The sequence below is a fragment of the Trachurus japonicus genome, chromosome 1 (genome assembly GCF_045865225.1).
Source record: "Trachurus japonicus isolate A0001 chromosome 1, Traja_1.0".
In the NCBI taxonomy this organism is placed as follows: Eukaryota; Metazoa; Chordata; class Actinopteri; order Carangiformes; family Carangidae; genus Trachurus; species Trachurus japonicus.
In genome coordinates this window covers 23,880,694-23,891,571 of record NC_140907.1, presented here as the reverse complement: position 1 = coordinate 23,891,571, position 10,878 = coordinate 23,880,694, and the positions used below count along the sequence as shown (strand labels likewise).

Here is a 10,878-nt window from a genome sequence, read left to right as displayed (position 1 = left end):
AGGTCGACCAATCACAGCTCGGTGAGCTCATTCACAACGGGAGTCTCGGCAGATTAAACAGAGGCATCCCCTCTCAGACGCCTGGAAAACTAGCAATGATTAATCAGTCAAAAACGGTTTGTGTGTTAAACAGCGATTAATGAAATAATAATCACATCCTTCATCTTCATCTGACTTATAACAACATGACAACATTAAGAAAATGTCTGAGCCATGTAGGTCCTGCCTGTATGGTCAACTGTGTGTGGCTCCTTGTAGATTACTACTACTACTACTACTACTACTACTATTACTAATAACAATAATAATAATAATAATAATAATAATAATAATGGAAGAACATCACTCCAATATAATAAGTCCTGCAACAATGTGGAAGTTGCATTAGACATTTCTAAATTGAGGAGAATATTAATATACAACATTTTACAGATAATATAGAGATATTGTGATTTAGTTTTTTTCCTACCACAAATTCCTTTTTTAAATTAAAATTTTTCTCATTGTAATCTTTTAACAAGCTTGAAATTAATCTTTATACAAATGTTTCTATCATTTTGACCACATAATGGTCTATATGAACAACTATCTGACAGGATACAGGATATCCAGCAGCACCACAAACAGCTGAACCTGTTACGGTTCTCGAAACCATTTTTAAAACATTTCAGGGCGGTTGATTTGCACTGTATTTGTTCTAGCTAGTTGTACCTAAGAACTGGAAACCGAGCGTATGATGAGGGCAAATTATGAGCATTACATTTTTCCTCAGTTTTTCTTATTCATATATTTCTAATTTGCCCATAAAGTTTGACGTCAGATTTAGGGGAAAGTGTTATGAAATAGGCACCAGCAAAGCCAAAACTGCTGAGAGGCTGAACATGGTATGACGTAAAGTTCTTATCTGCCCCATACTGACCTTTGGTCACCGGCTCACGTCAAAACTCTCCCACCCCCGACCCCTAAAAAGAAAGACAACTTCTTGATCAACTTTCACAAAATTGCAAAATGTGTCTGAATGTGATTGCTCATTAGAAATCATAAATGAACATCGGATTTAAAATGTTTTCATATGAACCCACTGACACTTCACTGCATGATTAAAACACCTCTTCTGCAAAACTGACAGGGCAACGTGATGTGTGGCTGTAAAGTCTACAGAACAGACGGTCACATACCCAATCACCTCCAAACACTTTCCCCGTCATTTACACACCTGTTCTGTCATTGGCTCGGGGCAAAGACAAGCCTCCAATGCCCCTGACTGATAGTGTTTTATCCTAGCTGTTGTCAGGCCAGACATTGCTCTAATGAAGTAAATAATTACTTTATATTAAATCAGTGGCAGACACAGGACAGAAGGAAAAATGTGCTGACTTTTTTCCTCCTACTCTGCTAAATATGAATGTAAATACTGACATATTGTTGATTATATTTGAAGACGTTTGAAGGAAATGACATTTGTAAATATTAATCATGGTTTATAGACACTTTTGGAGAAGTTCCTCCAATATTCCTCCAGTTTAGTTGAACACAGACTGATGTCCCAGTGGCAGATAGAGGAACAGTTGTTTTTCAGAAAGGTGCCTGCACTGTGGGGTAAATTGAACATTGACTTTCTGACAGTCAGTGGACTTTGGTTCGTCCCCGGCACACAGGAGTATACAGTAACGCCTCTCTGTGGATGTCGTAAAAAAAAAAAAAAAAAGCCGGCCAGAAAATATATAAATGCAGAGCGAAGGATGCTTCTTTCCTTTTTGTGGAGTCGGGCCCTTTATGGATTATAATCTGGTCTATCAAACACGGCCCAGTAACAAACATCAAAGGATCTAAAGGAACTTTAAATTTTTTAAAAGTGTAAGTATGTTACGTTTGTTATCATTAATCTCCTCTTTCATTGTTGACTCATAAACTGTATCCTCATTCACTGACGTTGCAGTTTAAAAGATGAAGGATTAGCAGCTGTACAAGGTTAAGGTTTTATATTGTGTTTAAGCCTAACGCTGACTTGACTATGCACGTGTCTCTGTGTGTATCTCTCAGCGGCAGCAGGAATCATGGTTGGACTTAAACCCTCAGATGTTCCCCCTCCACTTGGGGTGAAGATGGCAAGTGCTGGGGCAGCAGCTTGTATAGCTGACATTGTCACATTCCCACTGGACACAGCCAAAGTCAGACTACAGGTATCTGCTCGGTTACACTGACACAGGAATAAAAATCATTCATCTGTGGTTACACAAAAGATACTTTCCTCTCATTTACTGAAATGCATCAGATATGGTATTTCAAGAATCATTTTTAGATACTCCAGTTTTGCTATAAACAACTCAGTAACACAGTGTGATCATACCATTGACTGTCCAGCTTGACTTTAATCTCTGTCCACCTTGATACCCCCAAATCAATCATAACCTTTGACACTTACATAGCTACTGTATGCATTGCACCCATTTAGTCTAAAGGTTTCCTACTTTTGTTCTAGAAATGACTATGTATGATGTGTGACCCCAGATTCAGGGAGAGCAGAAAGGAGTGGAGGGCATCCGGTACAGGGGGGTGTTTGGGACAATCAGCACCATGATCCGGACAGAAGGACCCAAGTCTCTGTACAACGGGCTGGTGGCCGGTCTGCAGAGACAACTGTGCTTCGCCTCCATCAGAATCGGCCTCTACGACAACGTCAAAAGCTTCTACACAGGAGGAAAAGACAGTAAGTGTTTCAGTAGTTTTAGGATGCATGCAAGGTTTTCTTATGATCTCTTATTAGTGATCATTATCATGTTATCACCAGACAGTTTTGCTGTTGAGAAGTTAATCTCAATAACTTGTTGAGTAGTTTAATGTAGGCTACCTCTGATGTTTCCTGTAGCCTATAATCTGATCACATGTTTTAATCATGATACAAAAAGTGACCAGTAACTTAACCTGTGATATAAGGACATGAAAACTGCATTTGTGCAAATACTTACAGTCATACTTACAGTCTACTAATGGTTGGTCCTGTCTGTTCTCTTCCAGATGCCAATGTACTGATACGGATCCTGGCCGGCTGCACAACAGGTGCCATGGCAGTGTCCTTCGCACAACCAACTGATGTGGTCAAGGTTCGATTCCAGGCCCAGATGAACCTGGACGGTGTAGCTCGTCGCTACAAAGGCACCATGCAGGCCTACAAACACATCTTCCAAAATGAGGGCATACGTGGACTCTGGAAAGGTGAGAAAAGCAAGATTGAATATATCTCACCCAAGCTGTCATGAAATTAAGACCCAGAATTTGAAAGTTTTTCAACTGCTTAGTTAAGTTTGTTCTTTTTCTGTTTGCTTCTTCAGGCACGCTACCCAACATCACAAGAAATGCACTGGTCAACTGCACAGAGCTGGTGACGTACGACCTGATCAAGGAGGCCATCCTCAGACATAACCTGTTGTCAGGTCAGAGAGCACTCGTACATGTGTCTGAGCCATAGTAACACACACAGACACACACACACACACACACACACACACACACACACACACACACACACACACACACACACACACACACACACAATGACATGCCAGAGACAGCTGATAGGGCAGAAATCCACACACCCTCTCAGCCTTTCATCTCCCCCACAGCTGATAACAGCACACACGCTGGTACAGGACATGTTGTATTTTCCCTCCGCCGTGCTGTAAATACAGTAGTTAATAAGACATTTATCTCTACCATTTCTATGGCACCTTTCACACCATTACATAATAGGTTGACACCAATTTATCTACTGACCAGCTAAGATTCATTCATCAATCATTTGTTTTTTAGTTGTTCGGTTTCTCAATCTTTTCCAAACCTCCCCACAGACAACCTGCCGTGCCACTTTGTCTCTGCGTTTGGCGCCGGCTTCGTCACCACGGTGATTGCTTCCCCAGTGGATGTGGTTAAAACCAGGTACATGAACTCACCGCCAGGCCAGTACAAGAGTGCTATCAACTGTGCCTGGACCATGGCGACAAAAGAGGGGCCAACAGCTTTCTACAAGGGGTAAGCTCTCACTATCTTGCACACTTTGTTTGTTTAGGAAGTACATGTACTGTTGTTGCTGTGGTCAATCCATAAAGACAGATAAAGAAACGTAGGCAATGCACGTTTTAGGCTTTATCCTCCCCACAAGTGTCTGACCTCTTGTCCTTGTTTTTCTAGATTTGTGCCGTCATTCCTGAGGCTGGGATCGTGGAACGTTGTGATGTTTGTCTCATTCGAGCAAATCAAGAGAGCCATGATGGTCACAAAGAAGAGGATCGAGGATCCAAACTGAGAGTGGAAACTAGTGTTTTGAAGTTTGACTCAAAAACCATGGGATGAAGCAAACTAATGAATATCAATTCTTCTTTTAACTTGAGTCCACAATCCTCTTGCCCTGCTGTGGTGTCAAAGAAGACCACCCTGTGCTGCAAAAGGGAGTACTGGACTATCTACTTTGTATTTGACTTCATATTGAACTTGTTTATGACATAAAGTGCTCCTTTTATATTTATAATTTGCCATAATGAGCCCATTCCACGTTGTGGGGGTGAACGATATGAAAACAAGCTGGTAATAACTCTCCTTTGATAGGTGGAGTTTGCACTTTAGGACCTGTAAAATCTGAATCTGCCAGTTCTTTGTTTCAGGCAGCTTACACCTTTATATTCAAAATAACAGTGGTGCCACAATAAAATGTAAAACATGTTTATGTAAATCCTAAATATATTTGTCGTGTTTTACAGATGCTGTGTTTGCTTCTTTTAACTTGCCCTTTCACACATGGACATGAAACACGCTTCAAAACATCAAAATGTGTATTTATTAACTGAGCAAGGTGTGTTAATAATTACATAACTTCCTCCAAAGCAAGCCACAGAATAAAAATATAACATACAAATTATTGGACAAGGGAGGCAAACAACCTGTATTGAGTTCCACATCATAATAATCGCATATTATTACAGACGGCACTAATGGAATCAGTCGGGACATGTTAAACCTAAGCACAACTTTTAAGATGAGACAGTTCATTCCATACACTGACTTTCAGTCATGATCTCTGGACATAAATATCAAATTCCTGAGCAGGACAATTTTGAGAACAAACACAAAAAAAGACAGCTTAAAAAAAGATGGTAGTTCATCACCATTTTTCATTAACTGTCTGTAAACTGCAACAATTTGGCTGCTTGCTTACCGAAGGTGCATCAATGCTGACAAAACACAGAGCTGTTATTATCACTACTAGTCCTCCGCAGCAGCTCCCGTTTCCCTTTATGATGGACAATCAGCCACTGGAATGGTCATTTCTGAGGTATAGGGTGGCAGATTTGTGCTCTACTTTAAAATAATTAAGTATGATTAAAACAAAAGCAGAACAGAAATACAGAGACACAAAACCAAACATAAGAGAATTCAACTGTTTAAATGTTTGAGGAATATGAGGAGCGGACAAGCTTCGGGTTGCTTTTCTGTTTTGTTCCACGATCAGCTGTTAATGCTGAACCTTCATGTCTTCCCATACCTGATCAAACAATGTCAGGGGCTGTGGACAAGTCAGGGGGGGGGTCATGTTAATCCTTTGTTTATGTTAGTTTTTAGAACGGACAGTCAATGTGAGAGACACGTCAGGGTCCTGTAGATGTGTCTGGACTATGTCGTGGAATTTTTCTCTGTACTGATTGAACTGCATGATGCTCTCTGGTTCCTCTGCCACCCAGAACTTATCAAATTCATAGGCCAGGTAACCTAGAAGAGAGGAAACATGTAATGAAGACATGGTTGGTTTGTATGTGTATACTACTACTACTACTACTAATAAATCAGAGGTAGGTATAATGAAGACTGGTGTTGGATCTACTCACAGTACAGTTGATGAAAGTGCTGCAGCCCAGGTGTGCTCTGGACTGTATTGTAGAAATGAGGTTTCAAAGCTCCACTCTTCAGGAGGCTGTAGGCCATCTCTGTCAAGTTGATCCCAACTATGGCATATGAATACCTAAAACAGGAAGTAAACATACATTATTAAAGTCTGTTTCCATGCTGTTTTGGTCATAGTAAGGCAGTGATTATAAAAAGATTAACTTATTAAACTCACACAATACCAATAGAGAAAAACTGTTGCTCTCTTACCCCAGCTTTGGATGGTTTGCATGAGACAACACCTGTCGAGCCTCTTCTGTGTAGTTTTCACTGAAAAAGCTGCAGACAGGAAACACAGTACAGTGTAATAATTGCTTAATGCCTGTGGATGACATCACATTAACCCATAAAAATACAAGTTGTTGTAAAGGATTATAGTTTATTCATATGTTTTATCAGTATTTATTATTGTAGCAAGACGACACAGGTAAGACTGGCCTAAAAATAAACCCAAATCTTCAAATGTACAGTACACATTAACAGAGAACTGTGATACTTCCACTGTTGGTTCAACTACCGTCAGCTAATATTTGTAGGATTTACACCAGACATTATGTTACATTTACTTTAAACTTCATGAAATGCATTTCTATGATAGATTATAGGTGATAAGCTTAAAGCCTTGGTACTTTACTGTACTCACACAAGGTTGGTAAGTCCCAACATGCCCATTCCTCTGAAGTCAGTCTTTGGATCGTCTCCCTGAAACCCGATATCTCCCCACTGTTTGGTTATCCTCGATTCCAGTTTGACTGTTGGCATCAACAGGTCCCACAGCTGATGGTACAAAAAATGTCCCTAATCGCGTCACATCATTTCTGCAGATTAATTAGCTGCATATTCATGCTGCCAATCTCCTGTTCTACTGTACCACTCCCAAAGGTGTTTGACTGGACTCAGGATTTAGGGACTGGGGAGGCCACTGAACTGTGCTGAACCCCTTATGTTCAAGAAAGCAGTGTGAGATACTGCCACAGTGACTAATACTTTCAGAAATACTAAAACAATGCTCAAATTATGCCACATCAAATTGTTTCTCATTCTGATGTTTAATGTTAATGGCATATTATTGGCCATTTTGGTAACTGTATGAATTTGCAGGTGTTGCAAATAAAATGCTCAGTGAGTGTATGTAAACCTTGGAAGTATCCTTTTTTTGTTTTATGCAACAGTATTAATGGAGCTAAAACATAAACATCAGCTACTACAGTTTTTTTCTAATGTATGGTCTCAAAACAAGGAACACATACCTTCAAAAGCATGGCCTCATGCTCTGCGCTGTCCGAGCTGAAGACTTGTTTTCTCAAGTCTTCCACAGAGACATACAGACCGCTGTATCCCGTTATTTGTTGCAGACAGATGTGAAGGCTCTCCTTGAACCTTAAAAAATAGGGAGACTGTAGTGATGAATATGGTGACAATGAAAGAGCTGCATGTGAGACAGTAAAAAGTGGCAAACCAAAAGCAGCCTTACAGGGGATCCTTCTGGGGCTTCACGTTCTTCTCCTTCATGATTTGATCTACGCATTGTTCTAAATGATCCTTGTTGGTTTCCAAGGCTCCTCTTAAAACCTACAGGGGAAGTAAACACAGTAGAGTGAGAAGGTAGCCACAGAGAAATAATGATACAGCGAGCCACCGGACAGAAAACTGGCACAGAGCCTGCTATTATAATAGTGTCAACCACAGTGAAAACATGTTTCTCAATGTCAACCACAGAGACAATGAAAAAGATGACCAAGCACTTCAGTTTCCACACCGAACTGGACTGTTGATTAGAAAATGCTTAGCTAGCTGTTACCATAAATTACAAGTAGAGTCCATTCATCTAAGCTTGGCAAGTGCAGTGACAGATAAAGGCTGATTAAGATCACAGGATACTATCTTTACTGAGCTCCTTCACACATACAAAAGATAATGAAGAGATCAGTAGTACAGCTAAACTTGCTCCAGACTTCTCTGTGAGAAATGTGACGTTTGAATGTCTGATATGAAGGCAGCATTTCCAGACAAAGTATTTCTTGTAAATTCTTCTGATGGTCACAACAAAAATTGCGGTTATAATTGTGTTGCCTGTTTTGATGTTTACATGTCTAATTTTTGTATTTGTCAGTAAATGTGGCTTGTAATCCCATATGGGATGGGCCACAGTGGCGGCATGACACGAAAATAAAAATTCATTCATTCATGTCTGCATGTGCAACCGTGGGCTATGCTTTTTTCCCCATTTACTCTCACCTGTTTGAGTCTTTATTTCTTGCATTGTAAGAGTAAAGTCCATTTTTACATATGCAACTCAAAATTATTATAATATAAAAATAATTTTAATGCTTTTCTGAAAATACAACCAATCGTGACTGAAAACTAAACCTGTAAACGATTATCAACCAAAAACTAACACCTGACAAGGATAACATTTCCTTACCTTGTTCTTAGATGACCGCATGGAGTATTCTACAATAGGACACACACAGTATTAATGGATTAATGTAATGGCAAAAATGTGCACTGTACAGCAGAATTAGACCAGGTTCAGGTTGATTCAATTCACCTGCTTTCATTGTCCTTGCTGCTCCTTGCTTGTATCCGGAGCATATTCTCTGTAGCTCACATTTCCCAGTTGCCTGTCTGATGAACCACTTCAACCAGTACCTCAGGAACGATGTGTAGACGTACTGCCAGATATACCCGAACATTTTCTAAAGCACAAAAAGTGAAAAGACATCAATAACTAAAAAAAAAAAAATCCAAGTAAAGATCTAACAGTCCAATACGCAAGCAAATATGTATTTTTGACATTTGTCTGACAGGCCCTAAAATAGGTGTGCAACTTAGACAGCATCGCTGATAAATGGTCCTGCATTTGATAAAATATCACAAGTTAAAAAAAAAAGACTTAAATATTCAAATTCCCAACATCACTATTATACAAAAATTGTATTATAAGTGCACAAACACAGAGAACTTAATTTATGCCTCAAAAACCTGAACATAATAATTGATAATACAAGTGCATTCATGTTGACTTGACACAAAAAGTAAATTACAGTTACATATCAAAGGCAAATACAGATAAATGACTGGAATAATGGATGGATGGATTATTTATCCCCCTAGTATTACCTTGTTTGTTTGTTGAACCATTCAGTGAAGCAGAAAAAGCAATGTATATTTTCCCATTTAGACGTAGTGGAGCATAAATGAATAGTAAGTTCATCTCTAACTTATATTGCATAAAGGTACAGTGGAGTGGATGCTTTTTTGACACTCCTGTCCTTTCTCACTCTAATGAATAGCCCCAGTACTGGTCTGTCTGTGTAATGAATGATAATGGCCACGGTTCGGAGCAGTTCAGGCTATGGAAATACAACTGGTCGCCATTAAAAATACACAAATACACAGCGCCTGCATTAAAACGACACAATGTGAATGCCAAAACAATAGCATTGTTCCAGCTAGCATTATTAGCGCTAAAGCTAACTTCAGGCAAACGTGATCGTCCAGTTCACAAAGATTTTGTAAAGGTTCTTGAAAGGGAATCTAACCATATTATTATTATAAACGACTAGCTGGTCTCTTGTGGTTTTAATAAACTAAACTTCAAGTAAAGTAGCTTCAAAACTGCGAGGTGACATTTGACCGGTTTCAGACAACAGGTTGTCATTGTATTCGCCCTAACTGTTAGCTAGCCACATTACGTTAACCTAAACTAGGTTACGTCGCAAGATTTTGTTGTAATTTATGGGAATCGGAGGAGAAGATGGGTTTAACCTTACCGTACTGTCGCTGAGACAATACTGCCAGAAGAGATATACCTAAACTTAGCTTCACTTTGAAGCTACCAGACGTGTGGTGGAGAGATTAGCAACGTTTCTCTTGACAACAGTCTGGCTCTGGTGCGTTCACTGCCACACCGGACCGCAAATGGCAAACCCAATCCCGGTTGTCTAATACCTCGAAATAAGATGAGTCTTTAGATTTAGACATTAGAAAATTAATAAAATCTTACTTTGTTTTTTTTTTTTTAAAGAAGAAAGAGTTTACAAATTTCTTCAAAAATGCGGACATGCTTTGAGAAACTTTGGTTGGATTTATTGTACGTGCTGAATGTCATGACGTCTTTGAACACAGCACACGCCAACCATTTCAACGACAGTGTGCCATGAACACGGAAGCGGCGCCATCTACTGTCCTTTTAGCTTACAGCAGTCTGTACACGTGGGAGGAAAATAGTGGTCTTCAACTGAAATAGTTAAACCTTCACGGAAAAGATGGAAGTCTTCTGTTTTATAGATTACGTATAGATTTACGTAAAGAATAGATACCTCACCTCCTTAACATATAATTAGAATCAATGGGGGGTTGTCCGATACACAAGGCAGCTCAATGCAAATTAGGTTATCCAAATTTGTGGATAACCTGTCCTGTATTTAGGGTCCACACAAAGCGCACAATAGAATAGAATAGAATAGAATAGAATAGAATAGAATAGAATAAACTTTATTGTCCCCTAGGGGAAATTTGTCATGGATTTAAGTGCATGGTAGTAGCTGCCTGGCAGACAATAAATAGCCTACATAAAATAGCCTACATATGGACAGTTAGAGACGTAGCCTACATGCACACACACATGACACATCCAATAAAAGATTAAAAGGGAAAACAAACAAACAGAACATCAAGTTATTGCTCCCAGGCCTCAGCTTTTTTGTGCCAAATGTGCAAAATCAATGAAATGTTGACCAAAGTGCTTCACAAAATAGATAATTCTGAGATTATTGTATTGATGCTTATTACAATCAATTACAAACACAGATTTAGTTAAGATGATAATCGAGTGAATTAACAAAACGCAGATGGCTCACTGGTTAGTACAGGGCCAGATAGCTACAGTCTTTCTTCTAGCAGAGGAGTCCTACTGCTGCAGTTTGAACCAGCTGCAGG

The 10,878-nt window shown here is 39.4% G+C and overlaps 2 protein-coding genes across 5 annotated transcripts; one reads left to right on the top strand and one right to left on the bottom strand.

Moving 5' to 3' along the window:
* Nucleotides 1-1,781: 1,781 nt before the first annotated feature.
* ucp1 (uncoupling protein 1) lies at nucleotides 1,782-4,753 on the top strand. 4 transcript variants are annotated; one of them, XM_085781438.1, is made up of 7 exons: nucleotides 1,782-1,857; nucleotides 2,053-2,183; nucleotides 2,512-2,710; nucleotides 3,019-3,216; nucleotides 3,333-3,434; nucleotides 3,849-4,029; nucleotides 4,189-4,753. In XM_085781438.1, exons 2-7 carry the CDS (start codon nucleotides 2,058-2,060, stop codon nucleotides 4,301-4,303), a joined length of 921 nt encoding a protein of 306 aa, XP_085637564.1. In that variant the 5' UTR covers nucleotides 1,782-1,857; nucleotides 2,053-2,057; the 3' UTR covers nucleotides 4,304-4,753. The 4 variants fall into 4 exon arrangements, with proteins under 4 accessions (XP_085637564.1, XP_085637546.1, XP_085637555.1 ...); XM_085781420.1 differs by having other exon boundaries at nucleotides 2,050-2,183; XM_085781429.1 differs by having other exon boundaries at nucleotides 1,782-1,861.
* A 59-nt stretch (nucleotides 4,754-4,812) lies between these two features.
* elmod2 (ELMO/CED-12 domain containing 2) lies at nucleotides 4,813-9,834 on the bottom strand. Its single transcript, XM_085781451.1, has 9 exons — nucleotides 9,711-9,834; nucleotides 8,486-8,633; nucleotides 8,360-8,388; nucleotides 7,409-7,506; nucleotides 7,185-7,314; nucleotides 6,578-6,711; nucleotides 6,145-6,213; nucleotides 5,877-6,010; nucleotides 4,813-5,760 (listed from the first exon to the last, which is right to left on the bottom strand). Exons 2-9 carry the CDS (start codon nucleotides 8,628-8,630, stop codon nucleotides 5,603-5,605), a joined length of 897 nt encoding a protein of 298 aa, XP_085637577.1. The 5' UTR covers nucleotides 8,631-8,633; nucleotides 9,711-9,834; the 3' UTR covers nucleotides 4,813-5,602.
* Between the last annotated feature and the right edge of the window lie 1,044 nt (nucleotides 9,835-10,878).

What these genes read in the sequence shown, in the direction of transcription:
- ucp1 (XM_085781438.1), top strand. Translation starts at nt 2,058, where the DNA reads ATGGTTGGACTTAAACCCTCAGATGTTCCCCCTCCACTTGGGGTGAAG. An exon ending in CAGACATAACCTGTTGTCAG is followed by an intron (nt 3,435 to 3,848) that starts GTCAGAGAGCAC and finishes ACCTCCCCACAG; the next exon opens with ACAACCTGCCGTGCCACTTT. An exon ending in CCAACAGCTTTCTACAAGGG is followed by an intron (nt 4,030 to 4,188) that starts GTAAGCTCTCAC and finishes TTGTTTTTCTAG; the next exon opens with ATTTGTGCCGTCATTCCTGA.
- elmod2 (XM_085781451.1), bottom strand. Translation starts at nt 8,630, where the DNA reads ATGTTCGGGTATATCTGGCAGTACGTCTACACATCGTTCCTGAGGTAC. An exon ending in ATGAGGCCATGCTTTTGAAG is followed by an intron (nt 6,712 to 7,184) that starts GTATGTGTTCCT and finishes TTGTACCATCAG; the next exon opens with CTGTGGGACCTGTTGATGCC. An exon ending in GCAAACCATCCAAAGCTGGG is followed by an intron (nt 6,011 to 6,144) that starts GTAAGAGAGCAA and finishes TTCCTGTTTTAG; the next exon opens with GTATTCATATGCCATAGTTG.